This window comes from Oreochromis niloticus, linkage group LG14 (assembly GCF_001858045.2).
Source record: "Oreochromis niloticus isolate F11D_XX linkage group LG14, O_niloticus_UMD_NMBU, whole genome shotgun sequence".
NCBI classification, from domain to species: domain Eukaryota; kingdom Metazoa; phylum Chordata; class Actinopteri; order Cichliformes; family Cichlidae; genus Oreochromis; species Oreochromis niloticus.
In genome coordinates, this window is record NC_031979.2 from 18,276,285 (window position 1) to 18,298,822 (window position 22,538).

At 40.8% G+C, this 22,538-nt stretch overlaps 3 protein-coding genes across 6 annotated transcripts in view; 2 read left to right on the plus strand and 1 right to left on the minus strand.

The window, feature by feature from the left end:
• relt (RELT TNF receptor) overlaps positions 1 to 3,089 on the plus strand; it is a 28,003-nt gene extending 24,914 nt beyond the window's left edge. For both annotated transcript variants that reach the window (XM_005474666.4, XM_019345310.2), the window contains exons 10-11: positions 962 to 1,090; positions 1,310 to 3,089. In XM_005474666.4, the coding sequence (XP_005474723.1) occupies positions 962 to 1,090; positions 1,310 to 1,313 (133 nt within the window). In that variant the 3' untranslated portion in view covers positions 1,314 to 3,089. The remainder of the gene's footprint in view (positions 1 to 961; positions 1,091 to 1,309) is intronic.
• A 1,692-nt stretch (positions 3,090 to 4,781) lies between these two features.
• p2ry2.1 (purinergic receptor P2Y2, tandem duplicate 1) lies at positions 4,782 to 10,030 on the minus strand. Of its 3 annotated transcripts, none has more exons than XM_005474669.4 (5): positions 8,152 to 8,319; positions 6,609 to 6,962; positions 5,714 to 5,882; positions 5,125 to 5,470; positions 4,782 to 5,041 (listed from the first exon to the last, which is right to left on the minus strand). In XM_005474669.4, the coding sequence occupies exons 2-5, from the start codon at positions 6,943 to 6,945 to the stop codon at positions 4,847 to 4,849; spliced, it is 1,047 nt and encodes a 348-aa protein (XP_005474726.1). In that variant the 5' UTR covers positions 6,946 to 6,962; positions 8,152 to 8,319; the 3' UTR covers positions 4,782 to 4,846. The 3 variants fall into 3 exon arrangements, with proteins under 3 accessions (XP_005474726.1, XP_005474725.1, XP_005474724.1); XM_005474668.3 differs by having other exon boundaries at positions 4,783 to 5,041; positions 8,041 to 8,163; XM_005474667.4 differs by lacking the exon at positions 8,152 to 8,319 and adding an exon at positions 9,822 to 10,030 and having other exon boundaries at positions 4,784 to 5,041.
• Positions 10,031 to 12,901: 2,871 nt separating this feature from the next.
• Positions 12,902 to 22,538, plus strand: part of fchsd2 (FCH and double SH3 domains 2) — a 67,924-nt gene continuing 58,287 nt past the window's right edge. Inside the window, exons 1-2 of the mRNA XM_005474671.4 lie at positions 12,902 to 13,062; positions 17,158 to 17,255. Of these exons, the coding sequence (XP_005474728.2) occupies positions 13,042 to 13,062; positions 17,158 to 17,255 (119 nt within the window). The 5' untranslated portion in view covers positions 12,902 to 13,041. The remainder of the gene's footprint in view (positions 13,063 to 17,157; positions 17,256 to 22,538) is intronic.

Consider the following 22,538-nt stretch of genomic DNA (forward strand, 5'->3'; position numbering starts at 1 on the left):
GAAAACAAAGTTCAAAGAACAGGACAAGTCAACACGGCAGACATCTTGACTGAGGACACAGGAAAAGGCAGGACTATAGGTACACACAGGGGACTGATTACACAACAGGACACAGAGCACAGGGGATTCAATCAGCAGTGGGTGAAAACAATGAAGGTGGGCTGGAAAATCACAGAAAGTAGAACTATGACGATGCAAAAGAGAAACTAATTATGCAGTTGATTAGTCCAAAAAATTAACCCCTACCTCCTTTTTCTAACTACTTTTCTTTTACCTGCATGGAACGCATCAAGAGGTGAAGGGAAGGTATCAAGGAGAATTTATGAGGACTGAGGAGAAGAGAAGGGCAGTGCTCAGAAAATCCAACTGCACTTACATTAGACTCCTTAACAATGGGATGTCTGTGGTTTTTGGAATTACAATGGACTAAAAAGAAGGCACCTTTGAATTCATCCCAAAATGTTCTCACTGTGTTGTTCCATTTTTTGCTGGAGAGATGTTCCAGTGTAACTTCCTTTCTCCTCTTAGCAGAGGCTTTTCTACATTCATCAATTATCCAGTTCTGGGTGGTTGTGGTTTGGGTTGAGGAACATGAGGGGGAGCCTATCTCAGTTGATCCCAAGTAAAAATTTAATTAACTGGAGACAAAGTGAGAGAGTCAAGGCTAAGATGGTTTGAACATGTGCACAGGAGTGATAGTGGATATATGGCAGGAAGAAAAGAGGAAGACCACAGAGAAGAATCAGGGATTTAGTGAAGGAGGAGATGGTTTGACAAAAGACGATTCTGCTGTTTAAATTTGAGAACACCTGTGTGCACCTGTGTACTGTGCTGACTAACATTTACATAACACACAGGAGGACACAGGTACTAACACGCAGACAAGGCAATGTCACTTTATCAGTCATAATAGGGTTGTTTTCTGAATGTAATAATGGTTATGTTATATGTTGATTCACAGATTTCAAGTTGCTCAGATCCCGGAGCAGAAGCCATGCACAGTGGAGACCAAGAGAGCATCCCAGGAGCAAAGGAACTCCTTCTTCGGCGGGAAGTCCTTCTCCTTGTCTTCCTCATCTGGCATCCGGAGGTAGGAACTCTAAACACAGCACGAAGTTTTGGCCTCTCTTTCTCTCCATGCTGTTTCTTCCTATTTCATCTCCTCTGTGCACTGCCAGCACTAGAAGACTGTACTGACCAGCGACTGATGTAGTCTTGACAATTGGTTAAATTTAGTCAAATCAAATTGAGATTTATTTAAAATGACAAAAATATTTAAATTAATTTTGTTTTTCATTCATGTTTGCAGGTGAATGGACGATATTGCTATCTCGCTGAAGATGACCTCATTCACCGGCGACGGCTTGACCCGCTGACACGGAGGGTGTTTTATTTAGTTGACTGACACCGATAAACCACAACCACCTGCTGCTGGAAGTAGTTGTTTCTAATAATGCAATAATAGGAATATAACTGTATTTATTATCACATAAGCAGATTATTGTATTATAGACGTATCAGATGCAGCATCAGAGGCATCACGGCTACATCCGAACAGAAACGGGTTGCGAGACGTCCAAGGACAGAGCGGTTAACAATAACTGACACTAGAAGGAGGGAAGTGTGTATTATACACGAATGCACTCCCGGACTTTTAAAAAAAAGTGCTTCCATTTAAAAAAAGAAACAACAAAACAACAACAACAAAAATAATAATGATTTATAAGAATGCACCATAAAAAACAGAAAATCTCCGCCTATCAGCCTGTGGCTCAACATCAATGCGCATATGAGTTTTTTTGCACCACAGTTGGCAAATAAGCCAAATAAAAATAAGGATCATTTGACACTTCATTATTTAAAAACAGGGTACGTTTTAAACATTTTTTTAATGTTATATATTTAAATAATTAAATATAAGTAATTTTGCTGACACCAAAACTGAGGAGGTTTCAGACCTCACTCGCTCACTCAGTTAAAACCTTTTAGAGTAAAAAATAAAACCAAAATAAAAATGGCGAGATGTACACTTTTGGGATGTACCGATTTTTCTTTAAGAGGGGCTCTTCAGACTATATCAGAGCATTTTTAATGACGCCGCAGCCCATTGGCTCATTCCCAGCTGCTGTCGTCATTAGAGTGAAAGAGTAGTTACAGGGGTGGGTCTCGCTTTTGTAGAAGAAAACGTAAATGTAAATATAAACATGTACATATGTAAATATGGGTGGGTTTAAAGAAACATGGCGTTTTGTAATTTTAAAGTATGCGTGAGGTGATACGTTAGATCCCTTATAATGGGAAAGACAACTGCACTGCACCAGTGAGTGACATTTGTGGTTTATCATTTTAAAAAAAGGAAAAAACCCCCAGTAAATGCTACCACACTACCATGCATAGGCCCGAAGGCAGAAGTGCAGCATAAGTTTAACATGATAGTTGTTATTTTTCTATCATTTGGGTGCAGCTTCTCAGTGCTTTTTCCTTCAGCTGTTACAGTTTCCCATTCTATTCATGAAAACACTCACAGTATGCATAGCCAGACTGTAGCTATGCAATCTTCAAAACTCAAAGAAACCACTTATATATAAACACACACACACACGCACACACACACACACACACACACACACACAAGCACATATTTATTTTTTATTTTTTTATAGTTTAATTCAATAAACCCACCAGTGGCTGCAGAGAATTAGCGGTTTAAATGCCTCAGTCATGCGAGCTGAGTTGGCTTTAGTTTACATCCTCATGGGTTTTCAAGCGTGTGCTATAATGATAGAGGCTTTTTTTAACTGCTCATTTTCATATTTTCTTATTATGTTGTGACAAGGAATATGACAGCATGTCTGGAGGGAAGGGTATTTATTGACTGCGTTACATGTTTTCTTTCGATCCGTTTTTAGTAACATTCTCACTCAGACTACAGTTATCATGAAATGTATTCAAGCTGAAGTGTTGCTGAAAAGAGGGAAGGATTTAAATATTCATCTTATCAGCTTTGTAGCTTGCATTTATATAATATTGCAGTTTTTTTCCCTGTATGATGTTTTTACTTTTAAAATAAAGAGTCATTTTAAATGCTATCTGGTTTGGTGTCGTGCTGCTGTGTGGCTTTGTGGTGTCTGGAGTTGGTCAGTATGTGAGACTTGAGGTTTGTGTGAGGCTAGATTATAAAATGGCAAAAAATTTGATGGGATTTTTTGAACCATGATGAACTTGTTGGGTGCTGTCACCCCCTAGTGGTTCACTGTAGATTAAAGGTATACTTGAGTATGTACTGTTGTACATTACTATAAATTCCCTTCTGTTCCTATGGCTGCTTGATTTAAAAAATGATGGACACACATGGATTTAAATTAGAAGAAAAACATCCATCCATCCATCCATCCATCCATCCATCTTGCCCTATCCAAGCTGCCATAGGCCGAAAGGTGGGGTTAATCCTCGATAGGTTGCCAGTTACCACATTTTAAAAATGTCTTCTTCTTTACTACATGATTTTTACATCCTTCACATTTGTGACACGTGCTTTTCTCCGGGACACTGAGCACAAGCCTTAAATTTGCAGTGAGGTTGACCCCTGCGGGGAACACGCACATTCCTGTCTTTCATGTCAGAACAATGCTCACTGTGGAAAACCTATAAGTTCTTATACAAACATACAAACATCAGGTGCTGGAAATGACTCATAAAATCAATTCTCTAAGCACACAGCTGTGATACGCCACGTAGTTTTCTATTTTCATAAATACACAATCTTTATTCCCTATACATCCAAAGGCATTTAATGCATTAAGTCAGAAATCAAATGCATAATTTAGACATTTATTTCTAATCTTCAGTCATCATAAATCTCCTTTGTCAGCTCCTGTCCTGATTTGCAGTATTTTAACAATAAAACTAAACTTCAGGTTTTTCCCTTTAATTTGCTCTCACTAGGATTCTTAGCAAAAAGAAAACAAAAAATAGTATCTAATAACAAAATATCTGTCTTGAAGTAAAATTAACATCTCAGAAGTGTTGCACCTGCTAAACTGACGACTGGTGCATATTTAAGATTGAAAAGTGCTCTCTTAAAGAGAGCATCTGTCATACAATACTGTGTGTCTATGTAGGTTTTGAACCATCCAGGTAGCAGTAGCTTTGAGTACTTGAGTTGAAGGGAACTGAACTTCTTTTTAGGTACTTCTGTTCAAAAACTAATGGGAAGTCTCAGGTATTTAACCCCCACTGGTGCTGTCACTTTGGAGGTGGTCCTGAGAGTCATTAACCTTCCTGTAATCATGTTTAATTCAATTCAACTTAAGTGAATATTATTTATATTGAACTAAAACAACAGTTGCCTCAAAGTGCTTTATATTTTAAGGTAAAAACTCTACAAAAAACAACAACAATGAAATGACCCACTATAAACAAACACTTGGTAACAGTGGGAAGAAAAAACTTCCTTTTAACAGGAAGAAAACTTCAGAGCAGCACCAGGCTCTGGGAGAGGCGGCTATGTGCCTCGACCAGTTGGGGGTGAGGTGAGGGAGACAGGACAAAAAACACAGTGTGGAAGAGAGTGGTAGATAAACATGCGAGTCTTTAACAGTCTGTTACTGTTACACAAGCCCAGGTGGCAAACAGTCACATGATGTTTAATGACTCTTAATGACAACGGGGTGGGTCAACAACCCAAGGTGACAATTCCTCTATGGTATAAATAAATACCTGGGACTCCCCAGCTACAAAAACCTCTTGGATGAAGAGTGAAATGTCTTCACCCCCCCCCCCCCCCCCCCCCACACACACACACACACACACACACTCAGCATTTTCACCAAAACAGTCTCAGGTGTTAGCGTTCTACTGTCAAGGTTTGGATTCCACTGTTTGCTTTTGGTGGCGGCAGTTTGCGCTTCTTAGTGAGATTGCTGCGGGCATCCTGCCCTGCCAGGAAGTAAAGGATGGGGTCCACGCAGCTGTTGGCACTGGCCAAAGGTCGTGTAATCTTGTAGGCCACACTGGAGGCTTCCACCAAGCTGCAGCTGATCTGGTGAAGGGATGCAAATGTCATTCAGCGATCTTTTAGAGTCATCATAACATGTTTATTATTAAAGAAGTGCTTGTCCTCACCTGTGCTGGATTGACCTGCCTCAGGTATCTAAAAAAGTAGTAAAGACTCCTGGTGAGGTGGAAAGGGAGGAAACACAGCATGAACGCTGCCAGCACGATGATGATCATCTTTACTGACTTCTGTTTGGACCTTTGGGCTGTTAAGCCTCCTCTTTCCTCTTCAGTTCTTGCTCCAGACCCCCAGCCAGTATCTAGAAGCTTTCTCACCATCAGGCCGTTGCACACCATCACCACCATGAAGGGCAAGGCGAACATGAGCACTGATATGACTGAGCTGTACACCAGGAAGTCATCGAAAAGCTCTGGGCTGGTGGTGTCATGGCAGATTCGCTCAGTGTTTACATCCCTTACAGAGCAGATAACAGATTGCATTTGTTTCGGATCTTTAAACGGCACTCCCCCTGTCTGGCACTCAACCTGAGTAAAAGCTTGGCTGTTCTTTTAAGTGTGTCCCATTAGGGTCACCTAAGATAAGCACAGTACAAAACTGGTGTGCCACAAAAGTCAATAGTCCACACTTAAATGCAATTAGAGACACTTTCACAAAATAAACGAAGACAGAGAAACAAAGTTACAAACATTTAATCACCTAGTTCTTGAAAAGTAGAGAACAGGAGCCTGGCAGAATAACACACAGGCCCACACTGCCATAGACACCAGCCTGGCCTGGCGGGCGCTGACCCAGTTGAGGGAGCGGACCGGATAGCAGATACCAACGAACCGATGCAGGCTGATGCAGGACAGGAACAGGATGGAACCTGTCAGAGAGGAAAAAAAGAACGTTTAGCATGCTTTTTTCATATACTAATAATTAATAGTATTACTGTGTAATTCTTTGTATTAACTAATAGATCATCAAAAAAAAACCCCAGTGTAACCAGTGGTTTGCACCTTGTTTGTAAACCCTCAGTGTTTATGTTCATGAAGGCGTCTCTTGCGTGTATAATGATATTCCTACCACTTGAGGCATTTTTTTTGACTTGGTTAGATGATGTGAAGTTGATTTTCTTAACAATGGAAATAATTCTGTGATCATCCACTCGGTTATTCATTTGGCATCGCTGAGCTGACGACTGCATTTAGGCCCCTCCTAAATCTTTGGTTTTCTCTCTTATTTATTTCTGGTTTATTTGGGTTTTTCAGCCCAATATTGGCCTCCCTGAATTGCACTGACATCTAAGACTATGAAGTAAACCTATAAAATACATCAAGGGAACAGCCCTCCCTCAGCCATGAAACTGCTCATCTGAATTAAAGCTGAAAGTCTGCACTTTAACAACAGATGATGTGCAGATTCATATTGCCAATGTTCACACACACTGTATTTCACACCTTATTGCATCATACTGCACTGACAAATAATGCATACTGTATTGTATTATCTGTATTATTACTGTATTATCTTGCAAAGCGGTGGCTCTACAATAAGTCAAGCTCAGCTTTTGTACTGTGCTGTGTGAGTTGGTAGCTTTCCACAACTGTACCGTATAAATTGGCATAAAACAGGAAGCGTATAAGCTTGCAGAACAGTTCGCTGAACGGCCAATCGTTCTTGTCGGCGTAGTAGTAGATGAGGAATGGCAGCGTGAAGATGTACAGGGTGTCACACACTGTCAGGTTGAACATGTAAATGGTCGAGGGCTTCCAGCGCTTGGTGCGGAACACAATCACATACAACGCCGTGGCGTTCAGCGCCAGGCCAATCACAAACACCAGGGTGTAACTGACAGGGAGGAGGATATATTTAAAATCATCATTGAAGTGACAGTAGTTGGCAGTGAAATTGGTTTGGTTGGTCTTGTTGTTGTCAACGCCGGCCATCTTGATGCTGAGAACACCTGAGGGGAAAATTGTAGAAAGGAATAAATTATATAAATTATAATGTATATATATATATATATATATATATATATATGTATAAACCATGAAAAACTATTACGCACAAAGGACAAAGAAAATGGTTGTGATTAGGAGGATATGACATCAGTTAAAGAGGCCCTGAATCATTTGCTTTGGCATGCTTCAACAGCACAGTCCAGCATATCATGCCATACTAAGTACAGGCAAATAGCCAATTGTGATTGCACAATCAAATTAACACAATCCAGCTTGACTCACTCCATTCCTGTAAAATGCACAAGGACATTTCACAGACATTAGTTGTTGCTTTCTTTAATTGTGGGTGAAAGAAGAGGAGGAGCTACTTAAAACCATAACTGATAATTAGACTCTCTCCTGAAGCTTTTTTTCCATCCGAAAATATGAATCTCTATGAAAGCGGTGGCTCTTAAACCGACAGTACAGTTCCTCCACCTGGCCTAAACAACACTGTGACACCTCTGAATAACATATCGGCGATGCAGAGTTTCAAAGTTTGTTTCAGACACTGATTCACCAACTTATGTGCCAACAACTTTTCAGAAAATATCTGGTGCAGCTGTGGCCCACAGCAGATAAAAAAAAATGCATGTCTTGTTTGGGCATGACAAAGTTTTCCAAAAAAACCCTCCAGCTGCAAACGGCAGAAACAGAGGAATAACTTTTTAACTCAAACCAGATTCAGCTTGGAGAGTTTCAGTGGCGTGAGCTGAACATTGCTGGCTCACACAAACTCGGGCCATTTTTCTCTTTATTTGACAAGCTCAAGTTCAGCCATGCAATAAAACGGACAGAAAGAGCCTGAAGAAACAACACGCAACCTTACTAGTTTCTCAGCTCAGCGAGGAGTTAACCTGCAGCAGACCTTCCCCCCTTTTCTCTTTCTGATGTTGTTTTGCTTTCTCTGAACCTTTTGCTCTTCTCTCCTTTACTCTTCTAAACAGCCGTGTGTTAAATTTAACTGATAACAGACCTGAGTGTCCATATTTGTAGTTTCTAAGTTTTTGTGCATGCCATACCAAGTTGAGAAGAACTTACCTCTTCGGCAATAAATTCCTTTCTGCTATTTTCTGGTAAAACAGCCGTTCACAAATATCCCCCCCAAAAAACCCAAACCCTAAAAAACATATAGTTCATGAAGTAACTCACACTGTATGGGTGCTATTATCCTGACTATCCTGTGCGAAGTATCCTCACATTGTTGTTTGTGGTTGAATGTGTTCCTGGGAGACTGGAGGCAGTGAAAAAGTTGTGAAGACGTACGACTGTTTGACGAGTTGCGGCGTGTCCACAGTGAGTAAGCATTTGGGGCCTGAGGCTAATATGTTAAATATATTCAGTAAAACCAACAGACACTTCAAACTGGTTAAATATTTATGTTTCTCGCTTTGGTAAACCTAGAAAGCTATATATTTGAGTTAGTCTTAGTGTTATTAAAATAAGAAGGATTTTTTTTACCATGAAAAAAGGTCTTAAATGATCTTGTATTATTAGAGCAAGAAATTTTAAAAAATGTAACCCTGTATACTGATGACAACAGTAATAATTATAATAATCTTTATTTATAGATATAAGCTGCACTAGTAATAGTATTTAGTTCACCAACAACTAAATGGGCATTTTTTTCCTCAGGAGGAGACGTCAAGAACTGGGGTGTGTCCAGAGGGGGGGTATGGGGTGGCACAAGCCTCACTGAGATTGGCCCTCACACCTAAGGCCTGATTTAGGCTCCTGTGTGGAATCTTTGCAGAGACCACAACATAACCTACGTAAATGACAGACATTGTTGCTGGCTTACGTGCTTGTGCTGGTCCACTACGCGTTAAGTACCTTTTGGTCATGCCCCAGTGTTTTATATGCAGTGCCAGCCAATAGAAACAAATCATTTGAACTTATTTGAAAATTCCCTCAGGTCAGTTTTGATGGTTTCAGCAATCTCCCTCCACGAGTTTGCTGATATTTGTTGGTCCTTATGTTGATAATGTGATTGTTGTTCTTTCACTGGTAAATTCAAAAACTGTGGAGGAAAAGTAGCCAGAAATGCACGTGGGAAATTGGCCATACCGAGGCAAAGTACAATAGTTCTGGGTTACGTTGATCTGGCGTGTAGTTGAAGTTATTCACTCGAAATTATTGCTTTCTGCTTTCCTGCACTATTGTTTTCTGAAGTTTTGGTTAGGCTGCTTGTTAGTGGTTCCATAGTGTCCGGGTTTACACATTTGCCTAACAAGTGAACGATCACTATCTATCAGTACCAGGAGGAGACAAAAGTCCCTTTTAGGGTTGTGTCAGGACAGTTATCTGGTGTGAAAATCTGCCAAATCAAATATGCAGAGCTGCTTTAGTTAGTTGGGCTGTGCACTTAAAAAAGGTGTGCATGCCTATAATTCTTCAATCATTTTCAATGAAACTGCCAGTGTGCAAACAAAAGTGCCCACTAGAAGCGGCACAATGTCTTCCTTTGTCATTTTCCTGAATTAATTATTATAAATATGTAACAATTAACTAATATTGATCATGTAGCAAAGGGCATAAAACGTATTTCTCTTACATGCCACAATAATGGTTGTTAACCTGTGAAACTACAGCGTTTTTTGGATTTTGCTTTAACAACAGGGCTGTGGGCTGTGATGAAATGCACGCTGCTGAGCTTTGTTCTAATCTTAACTTTAGTTTAAGATTTAGGCGGTATGCCACAGGGAGGCCAGCACACTATATGCACACTTAAACACCAGTGGGAGCCACTCAGTAGAATAAAATTCCCCTGTTACCACACCGATTTCTTGTTTTATGGGCACAGACACATAACAATCTCTTACCTCGGTAAGGCCAAAGGAATATATGTGCAGAAGCCAAATTATAAAAGAAATCATAGATGAAAACAATCCTTGCTGGATCCTAACGCAAAAAATACGATCCATAAGTGGGTGGCAGCCATTTTCCTCTGTGCCGCTGTTTAAAAGTTAGGTGTGAACATTAATGTGATTCCTCCGAGTGTGAGAGTGTGTTGAAATATACGAGTGTGATAGGTGAGGAAGTGTGCTTAATGTCTCACCTGCTCCAGAAACTTTGTAAATTAATGATTACCTGTACCCTAACCTTGAATATAACACGTAGGAGGCAAGAAGTAAAACGCTCGCTTCCTCTGAGCTAGTTTGTCTTTTCCTCTGTCTTCCAAGCCAGAGGGACAGTCTCGCGCTTCACTCAAGCTGAATTCATAACAGCAAAGAAAACCCAAAAGTTCGGAGACATCATTTATCCTGTTTCTCCTGCTTGAAGAGTGTGAAAACTTTCCTTCTTTCTTGGTTAATAAGATCCATCATATCAGAGCAAATATGACCCGTCCTTTGGGCCGATGTCTTTGATATGATCTCGTCAGCAAACCCTCTTCTTGGCTACTTGACATTTTACCAACCTCACTGTTCAAAAAGGTCATTCACACCTCTGGGCTGTGTTGTTCTCAGGATAGTTAACAACTCTTTAACCTCTGGCTGTGTCCCCTTCACAATTTAAACAGGCTGTTATCCACCCTCTTTTTCAAAAGCCCAATGCTGGCCCTTCAAAAAGGCCCTTTAGCACTACACTTCTTGGAAAAAGTGGTGGCTGTAACTGCTCAAAAACCATTTGGATAAATTCAGTTTGATTCACTACTGAAACAGCTGTTTGTAGAGTTTCAAATCATATTTTAAAACATGGAGATGGAGGTGAAGTTCTGATAGGTCTGTCTGCTGCCTCTGACATGGCTGATCAGGGTATCCTGACTAGGAGACTTCGAATGTGGGTGGGCACCTCTGATTCAGCTCTGGATTGGGTCTCTTCCTATTTTGTGTCCTCTTCTGCCACCTTAGCTTGTGGCGTTACCTAAAGCTTGGGTAACGCCTTTATATATTATTCTACTTGCACACATCCTCAATAACTTTGAAGACATCTCATACATGCCATTCAAACCCCAGAATGTAAACAAATAAAACCATCTGTTCTTCAGAACAGTCAGTTATCACACACACAAAAAAACCCTGACACTCTTATGTGTGCTCCTGACAACATAAACTCTATCTTTAGGTCTCCATACCACGAGCGATTCTGGTGTTCCTTTTAAAGGAGGGTTCAGTTTTGATAAGCATGTCTTGTTAAAACTTTTTTTTTTAATAATCTGCAGAACATTGCTCTTCAAAAATATATTGTGTCTCAGTGTGAAATGGAAATGATTATACACGCTTTTGTGTCATCGCGCCTCGATCACTCATCATTCATTATTCATTCGCCTGAGTAAATCATCTCTGTGTTGCTTACAGCAGGTCCAGAATACAAAGCTTCTCACCAGGTCCTGTAAAAGGCCCCATGTGACGCTGATTTTATCCCATTTAGACTTGTTCCCCATAAACTTTAAGGTTCAATTTAAGATTTCAGTGATCCTTGGCTAGATGCTTCCTGGTGAATTAATACATCTATACATGACTACTGGGTCTCTGAGGTCAGCTGATTAGTGGTTGTTGGTGGTATCTACAGTAGGTCTGGGTACAAAAGTATAAAAGGAGACTTTGCTTTGAGGTTGTGGCTCCCAAGTTGTGGAACTGGCTTCCAGTGGACTAAGATCTGTGGACACTGTTGATAGGATTAAAAAGGAAGCTTAAGACCGACCTGCGTAGACTTGCTTTTACTTAGTTTGACCTATTTATACTAATCACTGTATCTTTTTTTTTTTTTATGGGAAAGCTTACTTACTTTCTCAAAAGCTGGACAACTACACAGTTTGACAGGGGTGTTAGCAGAGTGAGACGTAACAATCTTCAAATTATTTTCTGAATTAATTGATTAAAAATGGTGTGGTGTGTAAAAATGTCCATCCCAGTTCCCAACGATCTTAAGATGACGTCTTGGTCTGTATGAAAAGCGGTCCATGGCCCGAGATATAAACTGTGTTATAACGGAAGACCCAGAAATGCAGCATTTGGCCGATTTTTAACCACGTGCAATAACGCCTAATAAAAGCATATAGGCTACGGGCTGCATGCATGCATGCATGCATTCATGCTTGCGGGTGCTGTGATACCAGCTGCAGCTGATGCCAACCCTTGACAAGACTTTCATCACCTTTCCCCAGAAGCAATGAACCCAGTAACCCTATTTTACTCTGTCTGCCCCCTGATTTTCTATAGATTTTTTTTGACGTGCGCCATGATCTACATAATAATAGTGTGGATTAGACGCTTTTTTGGACTCCCTAGCCAAAAAATAATAGGTCCTATGCAAAAAATTTTTTAAATCACTTGTATATTTAATTTGTCTATTTATTTATTTAAAACAAAATCCCGTTTTTATTCCTACTCCACGATTGATTGAATGCGGTTTCTTGTTGCTATGCAGGTCTGCGGGACTCTTCCTCCTGCGCTTCCCCCTATGAGCAAGCTGGAGCGGCTGTAAAATAAATAAATAAATAAATAAATAAAACATTTGAAAATCTTATATACTTTAAGAAATTTTTACTCATATTTTACCGCCAGCACAGGGCGAGAACGCGCAAACAAAAAGATTATCTCTTCCCGTCCTGATGGCCGTTTTTCATTAATGAGGCACGGGGCGCTGTCCCGCTCTTCCCCGCACGATGGAGCCCTTGAGCTGAGTTGCTAATGGGGTTCCCCGTTAATATCTTCCCCATCCCTTCCCTCTGCTTTTTCTTCTCCGCCTGTTTGCCTCCCCCTCTCCTGCTCACAAGAGTACAGTAACACACCAGTCCTCTCGTAGTGGCAGCAGCCGACACAAGCGTGTCCGGTCTCTCCTCGTAGCTCCAGTTTCTGCTCTGCATATAAACTAGCCATTTATCATCAGTCATGGCCGCCGGAGTACAAATTTAACTCCCGTCTTTCCTCCCTGTGGTTCGGAGGGGAGGCTTTTTTCTTTCTTTTTGTTGGTGTTTGTTTCAGGAAGTAAGAGGGGGAAAAAAACATAGAAATATTAGTGCCACACACTGATTTGGATATCCTCTCGGAATTACAATACATCTCACAAGGGAAATACCATTCATGTCAATACTTCAACATGCAGCCGCCGCCGAGGAAGGTGAGTCCGTTATGTTTTTAGTAGGGCTGTGCAGACAATGACAGGCAGATAACAGTGTTGTAAGCTCACGGTTGGACAGCCACGACAAAAAGCTTCCGGTAAAAATAAATAAATAAATACATAAAAATAAATAAATAAAGGCAAAATTAAAGGGGAGGTCGGAAAGACCCTCGCTAGCCAACATTAGCAAGGACGGCTAGCTGGGTTAGTTGTGAACGTTATTAATGTGCATCTGTCCAGCCGCTGCAGCAGCGTGACCCTCACACGTCAAATAACGTTAGCTAGAAAGCGCTAGGTGGGCTACCGTGAGACACAAAGCACGAGTAAACGGGATTCGGGGGGAGAGACGTGCAGCAGGAATAGGAATAACTTCAAATATGAGCAGTGCTTTTAGCGTTGTGGCCAGTAAGGTGGTTGTTTTTGTTAAAATGTGGACGCTGTGGAAATATGACAACAACCCGCAACCCCCCCCTCCACTCTACTCCACTCTCCTGCCCCAGACAGCACAACAAAAGATTTCGTCTTTTGTGATGATGTCTCAGAGAAAGACCTTCATCAGTCCGTGCAGGGGTCACCGAAGGCAGAGCTGACAAAAAGCCGAGCATACCGAGGAAGGCGTGCAGCCAGAGCCACGCTGACTTACTGATTCTGTATGGGCTGAGAAAGGACGCCTAAAGCGTGCTGTGCACCGTGCGTGTGTGTGTGTATACACATGAGGGTGTGATGAAGTTTCTGGTCCACTGCTTTCTGTCTGTCTGTGTGTGTGTGTGTGTGACCTCCTGAAATAGATGCACAAGAGCCAATTTCCCCACTGTGAAGCTCCGCATCAGATTTCTCTTAATTACCACGTATTCCCTCTGTGCCACTTACACCCTGCGTTTACACACACACATACTGTGGCCTCGGACAAGCCATATCATGCCTTTAAACCACACACTTGTGCAGGTCTTCTCCTGACTGAGGCTGTACACACTGCTTTCCTGAACCTCCTGTTATAATGTTTTCAGAATAAAAGCATAATTTAGAAACAAATATATAAAAAATACTGATGAGTTACCCACTGGCAATAGCGCGGGTACCCTCAGTGTGCACTCAGCCCACAGCATCTCTGCTAGACTGTTGGATACTAATAATTTCTCTCCCAGTGCGGCACATACAGCCCCTTAAGTGTTCTGTCTGTGTCTCGGCACATCTGCTAACAAACATGGAGTCATTTCGGCTCTCTTTTATTCGCCTTATGTGGCTTAAATTAAAGAGGCCTGACAAAGGCAATGCAGTGTCTGCCTATCTAGCTTTAAATCCATACGTTCGAGAGTGGGTGTGGACGCTGAGGAAGCATCTCTGTTTTGTGGATTTAAAGAATTGGTTAGAGCTGGGCAAATTTAGCCTATGAGATTTCAGGCTACACAAGTGTTTTGCAGATGCTTGATTTTGGGGTGAACTTGAACTCTTTAAATTGACATTAACTGCATCAACGGATGACATTGAATCTTAAGTTAAATCAGTGAAAGCATCTTTGCATCTTTAGACTGGATACATATCAGACTGGGAGGAAGTATATGTGTATTGGTATACATGCTTCATTACTGGGGTGAATCTGACATCCTCACATGTGCTTGAAGGTATGTTTGATTTGGCAGAGGTCCTATGCCGGATGCCCTTCCTGACACAACCCTCCCCTTTTATCTTCTGCCTTATTTTAAGGCAGAAGGAAATAGGAAGACCACCAAGAAGGTTAATGGTTGTAGTGGAGGAGGATGCAGCAAAAGACGAAGAAGTTAAACTCCTCTTGATATTGTTATCTCACAGCCGGGGATGTTTATGCCATATCTCTTCCTCTTTCCATTTTTGTTATTCATAATTTTCACATTTGCCCTTATTTGACATCTTCTTTTTCATTTTGTAACCCCTGCCCCATCTCTCTATCTCTCTGTCACCATTCCCTTCCTCTCGCCATCCTCTGGGGTTGCCACTGAGTGATAGAAGGTGAAATCAAGTGAAGAAATTTTGCCCTGATAATGTAATGAACCACTCCCTCCTTATCTTCAAAGGCACAGCACATGAAAGAAAGGAGCTGTGCTGTGTTTGTGTGTTGGTGTGTATGCCAGTGTAGTGTGTGTGGCATGTTGTTGATTGTTTTGTCTAGAACAGTCGTGAATTTGCCCACTGTTACTCTGGTGAATAGCCGATGGAATTCACCCGACAATGCACAATGACCTTCACAGCGACTCTGTTGGCAGGAGATGTGTGTGTTTGTGTCTGTGTGTCTGTGTGCATGTCTGTTTTAGCATAAGATGTGTGAAGCAGCCTGGTCACTAAATTGAATTTGATGCACACAGCATCTTTACTAAACACTGCAGTTATGGGGGATGTTAAGAGTATCCTCAGTCACCTCTAACTGCAAAAAATCCCCATACCTGCCTCACTGAAGGTCTCACAAAACCCTGACGCCGACTTTTACATTGATGGGTCATGAGTGGGAGTGTATATATATATGTGCTCCTTTCAGGTGACTTTAGAGGAGGACAGCTGATGGGCAGCTAGAGAATATAATGCTTTTCAGTATATATCATTTTGAAATCAGTGTCACTCATATTTATTTTTGGCTAATGAAGTCTTCATGGCTTAGATTCAACACGGTGCTGGAAACATTCCTCAGAGATTTTGGTCCACATGACATGACAGTGTCACACAGTTGCTGCAGATTTGTCAGCTGCACATCCACCACATCCCAAAGGTTCTATATTGGATTGAAATCTGGTGACTATAGAGGGCATTTGAGTACAGTGAATGAATTGTTATGTTCAAGAAGGCAGATTGAGATGATTTGAGCTTTGTGTAGCCTACTTGAAACAGCTGTTAGACGATTGGTACACTGGTCGTAAAGGGTTTGACTTGGTCAGCAAAAATACTCAGGTTTGCTGTGCTTCTTTAAACAATTCTGATTTTGTACTAAGGGGCCAAAAGTGTGCCAAGAAAATATCCTCCACACCACTACACCACCAGCCTGAACTCCTTATACAAGGCAAGCTGGATATACGCTTTCATACAAGGCAAGCTGGATATACGCTTTCATGTTGTTTATGAGACTTGTCAAATTGGGCAACAGTTTTTCCAGCCTTCTGTTGTCAAACTTTGGTGAGCCTGTGCAAAATTTATCCCCAGTTTTCTGTTCATAGCTGACAGGAGTGGCACCTGCTGTGGTTAAGGTTAATGCGTGTTCACAGATGCTCTTCTGCAGACCTTGGTTTTAACGAGCGGTTATTTGAGTTACAGCTGGAAGCCGTCTGGTCATTCTCCTCTGACCTCTGCCATCAACAAGGCAGACCATTCTCTGTAAACCATAGAGAGGGTTGTGTGGGAAAATCCCAGCAGGTCAGCAGTTTCTGAAACACTTATACTAAGGATCTTTATTCCCCATTCTGGTGCTTGGTTTGAACTTCAGCAGGTCGTCTTGACCATGTATGCTTGTTTAAATGCACTGAGTTGCTGATATGTGATCGACTAGATATTTGCAGTAACAAGCAACTGACCAGGTTTACCCAATGAGGCGGCTGGTGAGGGCATATTTGTCCAGTTGTCCAAACAGTTCTTAGCCTTTTGATTGAAACAAGTTATGTTAAAATATCACAAATTTTTAAAAGAAAATCTTTCTTTCTTTAAACAGTTTAATAGATCGGCAGATTATCTGATAAACACAAAATGAAATATGCTCATGTTAAAAGATGTTACTGTATTCAGTCTGTGACTTTTGGTAATTTCATGCAGCATTTAATCTAACGAAGGGTCGATGAGATGGAAATATTATGGACTGAAATGGATCATTTATTGTTAACGTGCATTTATAACTTACAGCCAGGTAGAGGCTTTCGTCATTCAATGAACCCTTTTACAACCAGGAAAAGACGGCCATTTATGTCCTCTGCATTGGCCAAATCACATCTAGATTAATATGTAGTTACTGTTTTAATATATTGATATGTGAGGACTGATGATTTGTTGAAAGTTGGGCTTCATAGAGATCAATAACATGCCTGTGGAGCTGATGGATGAATAAATAACACATTTAATAACATGTCTTTTTGTTTCATCCAGGTCAAAGTGACACAGGAGCTGAAAAACACTCACACAGAGCAGATGACAAGACTGCACTTTAAACACCAGACCGAATGTGACCTGCTTGAAGACATGAGGTATGAACACGTTTCCGAGTCACATAGTTGTCTCTAGCACCAAGCAAGTGCGCTTAAGAAATGGCAGATGACTTGAAATCTAGTTGTCGCTGCGCAGCACGCTCACACGGACACAGCCGGAGAAAAGGAAAAAGGAGTGAGGGAGAAGAAAAAGAGGACGTGGACTGTCATATTCCAGTTTTTTGACAAGCGCAAAGGGTCAGGAGGATGACAAAGGAATTTCCTGCAGCCCGCTTCCTGCTTTCCAAGTGTTTCTTTCTTTCTTTTTTCTTTCTCACTTTCACCTTTTCCAAATTTAACTCTCTCTGCAGTCTCTTCCCTCACTTTAATTTCTCTCTGTCGCTTTTCCTCCGATTATCATTTTGTCTGTCTCCATATATCCTCTTCAACTTAGCTCAGCTCTGTTTACTTGTGACATATGTGAGCTGGCAGTTTTCCCTTTTTGGATTAGGGAATAGGAGGAAGCCCTGGCTCCTTCACGTGCTCTCATTTTCTGTGTTGACTAAGCATTGATTATTTATGACAGCGAACTCTCATACTCTCTGCGTCTATGCTCCCATCCCGGTCTTTTGCTCTGTTTCTCATTTTCACACTTTCTCTGCCTGTTTTCTCTCTGAGACCTCCCTCCCCCCCTCTTTCCCTCCCTTTTTCTCCCTCTTTCACTCTTGGGGGCAGCTCCAGCTGTTTGAGAACAGATTGGCTTGTTGCTGCTGGGTTTTGGAAAGCGAACAAGGCTCTGGTCTCACTTGTGGGAGCGCGGGAGAGCCAGTTAAGCATATGCAACCACGATGTGTTAGTTCTTTCAGTCGGTGAGGGATGAAGGTATGTGCCACTGGGTAAAAGGTTCCCAAATAGGCTTTGTCATCCTCGTCATTGAAAGACGCTGCCTGCAGTGTTTTCTCTCCATGTTGCTCTAGCCTTTAATGTTTTGTAATTATTTTTGATGACACATTCTCACGGTGGCAAAATCAGGAGCAGTGGGGTGGTGCAGTGATTAGGGAAATTGGCTTGCGATTGGGAGTCCTGGGCTTAAGCCCCTGCAGCCACATGCATCTGCTTAGTTGATGTGTCCTTGAGCAAACCACTGTGGTCCCAGTCTTTTGGCTTTAGCCAATTTTGAAAGATTATTATAAAAGAGCAGAAGGGCTATCGGAATTTCACACCAGCAGCACAGTGTGATGAACATATCCATTTCGTCAACCGACTTCAGCTCCCATTATGTTTGTCCGAACCAGCAGCCTAGTACCACAGGTGCTGAAAGGACAGCAGTTGGCTAAATTGCGAGTTGTCTTCTGACAGGACTGAATCGCTCTATAGAGAAAATGTTTTTCAAGAAATAGTTTATGTGAAAGCGGAAATTGTTTATTTCTGTTATGCTTTTGTACCTGCTTGGTTGAAACCAACGATTAGAGTCGACATGTTCTGTCTGATATCGTTTGTTTCACGATGGATGACGACACTGCAGGCACACCACCTCTCGTTGAGTAAATTAATAAAAACTTAATATAAACTCATTTGAAAAATAAAATAAATACATCCAAGTACCTTAATGAAGCATTTAGACAAACAACTCCATACAGCCTGTAAATGAACAAAAAAGTTAGGAATAACATATGCAGGGTGGCTAATATTACCTAGTATGGGGTCTGGGTCCAAATGCTATCCCGTAATTGAAGAGTTGGCACCCTTTACTATCAAAAGAGACATTTTCAAGCAATTTTTAATCTGAAAATTTGTGGTGGGGCTGCAAAATGTATTTGAGCCTTACAATGAAGGTAACACAGCCTATTAAATATGAATTAGCCTGTCAACATTACTAATAGGGTGTAAATAATTAATCCTTTAACACAAGTAATGGCTTTTTAGTGGGCTGCAGTTGCATTTTTGTTACAATATCATGTTTTTGTTACAAAATTCTGGAATGAAGTTTGTTTAAATTGTTTACTTTTTTAAATCAGTTTTTTATTACAAAGAAAAGGGATCAGTTGTGAAGCAGCGGAAGAGTATATTTATTTATATTTACTTTGCAAAGAGTAGTTATGAAGCTTTGCAGGCCACTGTGTTCCTGTGCAGATTAAATAAAAAGTAGCCTACTTTGAAAAGAACTGTAACATCCAAAGCCTAATAGCTTTAAAGATATTAAAAAAAAATAGATCAGGTTCAATTTTATTTTGTCTAAAGTCCAGCCGCAGATTAAACAGTACCAGTAAGCCAGCAGTGTTGGTGGTAAATGCAAATAGGTTCGTCCATGGACCGTTTATGTGTATACATCCATGCTAAGGTTCAGCAAAGTAAGCTATGATGCACGTATTAAAGCATAAAAAAGACTATATAGGCAGCACATTTTTACAAATGGAAAAAGGAGCTGCATGTCTCTCTGGAGCTGCAGTTTGAGACTGCTGTACTAGTTAATACTAGTTAATAGAGAAAAAAGAAAAAGAATTAATGCAATAAATTGAAAACAGCTTCTTTTCCTTAACTTTATGAAAGTTTAATTGAGGTGTTTTGTTGCATTTCAAGAAAGTGAATGAACAGTCTCATCCTATGTAGCCTTAGAAAACCAGAGAATAACACCTGTGCTGATCCTTTTTGACTCTTTGACCTCTTTGACTTGCTTTCAATCTCATCAGAATGGTTTCATTAATCTCCACTGTTTCTTTAAGCAATGACCCAGCCTTTAAGCATCACTGTAACAGAGAACAGTGTTATAATCTTTTGTCCTGTTCACTTTTTACCTAAGAGATCTGTAAACATTACAGCTCTCACCAGGCTTCCAGGCAAAGCTCCATATGGCTCATCAGCATAAGCAACGCTGGGCACATGGCTCATTAACATATTATTACATATGCATATTACCAAAGATATTTGTCAGCCTATATTTACACACATCTGTGTGGCAATAAATGTGCTTTTAGCAAAAGATGTAGCAGAAGAGACCCTCAGTTAGACTGTATTTCAAGGCAAATGTGCTTTTCTGTTGTTGCTTAAATCTGACATATTTTCTTTGGTTGTAGCTATGAACCACTGACTGATTTTCACATGCTAGTTTTTCCTCTTCATTTATTTGATTCTTTATCTATGATTAGTAATATTTCTCCCTAATTGTGTGTATTTGTGAGACAAGAGTTCATTGTGACGTCAGCATGTCAAGTGGGTGCAGGGAGGACCATCGCACTGGGCTTCTGTGCTAGTTGTGGTGACCGCCAAAGGGTTGTTTGCGATGCCCAACTCTAACACGCCAACCATTGTACTATAATACACAAAGTCTCACTCTGTTTGTTTTCCTGGAAACTCCTCCTAGATGATCACGAGTTGTGGTGTACTTGTACAGGCCCCTGATGGTTCTTATCTATATCAGGTGTTATGAGATCATCGTGTTGCCTAGCCAGCAAATTTATGCACACCTATAACACCTTGTAAAAGGAGTGCCATTTTAATATCACAACAGTAACTTCTCATTTAAAGTCACAAAACTTTTTCATGATCTTTTGTGATGCTTTTATGTTGCCTAGCAACCACCTAACCTAACAATGACACGAAAAAAGTTGGTGCAGTTTCATACTTTAGACTTCTGTTTCTCCAATTAATAGATCAGCATTATAACTGTCAACACCTTTGCTAAATATGTTCTCGATATAATTTCTGCAGTTATTATTTTCTGCTTAGCGCTATTTTTTACTTAAAAAACCCCAAATCAAATACCAAAGCAGATTCGTTTTTTTGGGCGGTGGCAGGACATCCCACACTCACAGCAATCCTTGGGATGCACTCAAAGATCTTGAGTGATCCCCAAGGGAAGAAGCAGGTAGGAACATGCCCCATATCCACACTGGGTCAGAATGCAGACTTAATATCTGCAGTTGATGCTTGCAAACAGTCACTAGACTACAGTAGAAAGCTAATCAATTGACGAACATGCTTTGTGCTGACCTCTTGAAACTGACTCTGATTCAGCTAGTCCTTTCCTGAGATGGTGTCGCCATGACTAGTTATAACTAAATAATTTCCAAATACAGTATTTTTAATAGATGGACCCTACAGGAGAGCAGTGACAAAAACATTCATGGTTGACAGACACATTTCTAGTATGAAGCACACAGTAGATTTTAACACTTAAATCCCAAAAGCAGCTCTGAGGTTATTTACCCTAATTAATCCACAGGCTGGCTTTAATCAAAGCGTTCAGTCACACACACACGCACACGCATATACAAGTTTATATCTTCTGTGTCTCTTGTCTGTGTGTCAGCTGTACAAGGTATGAGAGGAATGATAACGGGAAAAATGGAGGAAAGATGAAAGAGAAAGGACCATGTATTTCATCCTCTGGGAGTGCATTTCAGCTAGTCTAGTCTTAGAAAGGATAAGAGAACGGGAGAGAGGAGAAAATGATGACGAGTTGGTGGATTCAGGGAGTCAACTTGGTGTCCTCAATCCAGCTAAATCCCCTATACCCTTATGTCTGCCTTAATAGCTACAAACACATCATCCTGCGCTGACCATAGAAATACTCTCATACAGTGTGCTGTGCTCATAATCATTTGGTCACGCATTAGCTATTGTCTGTTAGTTTAGATCAGTGAACAATGTGCTATATATACTTTACTGTGCAGCTTCATTTTGCTGTAAGGTAACTCTTCAACAGGCTGTGATGTTGTTTAGAATAAATGCAGAATGGTGCAGACAGAGTGCCCTGTGGAGACTCTATAAAGAGCAGTATTAATTGTGGAGATGTTGCGAGATTAATGATAAAATAAATGATAAAAATAGCAGCCTGGAAGCTGATGCTCGGACTAGATTGCTGGACTGGATGTGATTTACCCCCCATGTCTGTCCTTTGCATGATTCACTGGGATAAATGAAATTTGTGTTTCATGCAAATTAATTGACCAAATCCAAGGAATTATCTGCAAATATCATTAAAACCTAATGGCTCTCCTTGCTGAGTAGCTAGATGAAACTGTCTGATTTGAACCCAAAAGTGCCACCAAGAGTTCTCATTAATGCTTTTCATTGCAGCCTCCATAATGAAGGAAGATGGGGAACAGAATATCAAGGCCTTGTTGGATTAAAAAACAAAAACCCCCCCGACTCACACACAAATGAATGCAAGGCTGATTCACACCCTGCTAATGTAATTAGGTGTAGGTACGTCTGTACTCGGCAAAATAACACTGCAGACTGAATCACAAGAGGACCCTGCATAATACTTGGGGTTGAAATGACAAAATATTGGTTGCAAGGTTATTTCTGTATTAAAATAAGGTGATCCTGTAACAGTGG

What these genes read in the sequence shown, in the direction of transcription:
- p2ry2.1 (XM_005474669.4), bottom strand. Translation starts at nt 6,945, where the DNA reads ATGGCCGGCGTTGACAACAACAAGACCAACCAAACCAATTTCACTGCC. An exon ending in GTTTTATGCCAATTTATACG is followed by an intron (nt 5,883 to 6,608) that starts GTACAGTTGTGG and finishes CCTCTCTGACAG; the next exon opens with GTTCCATCCTGTTCCTGTCC. An exon ending in GGCAGGTCAATCCAGCACAG is followed by an intron (nt 5,042 to 5,124) that starts GTGAGGACAAGC and finishes TCCCTTCACCAG; the next exon opens with ATCAGCTGCAGCTTGGTGGA.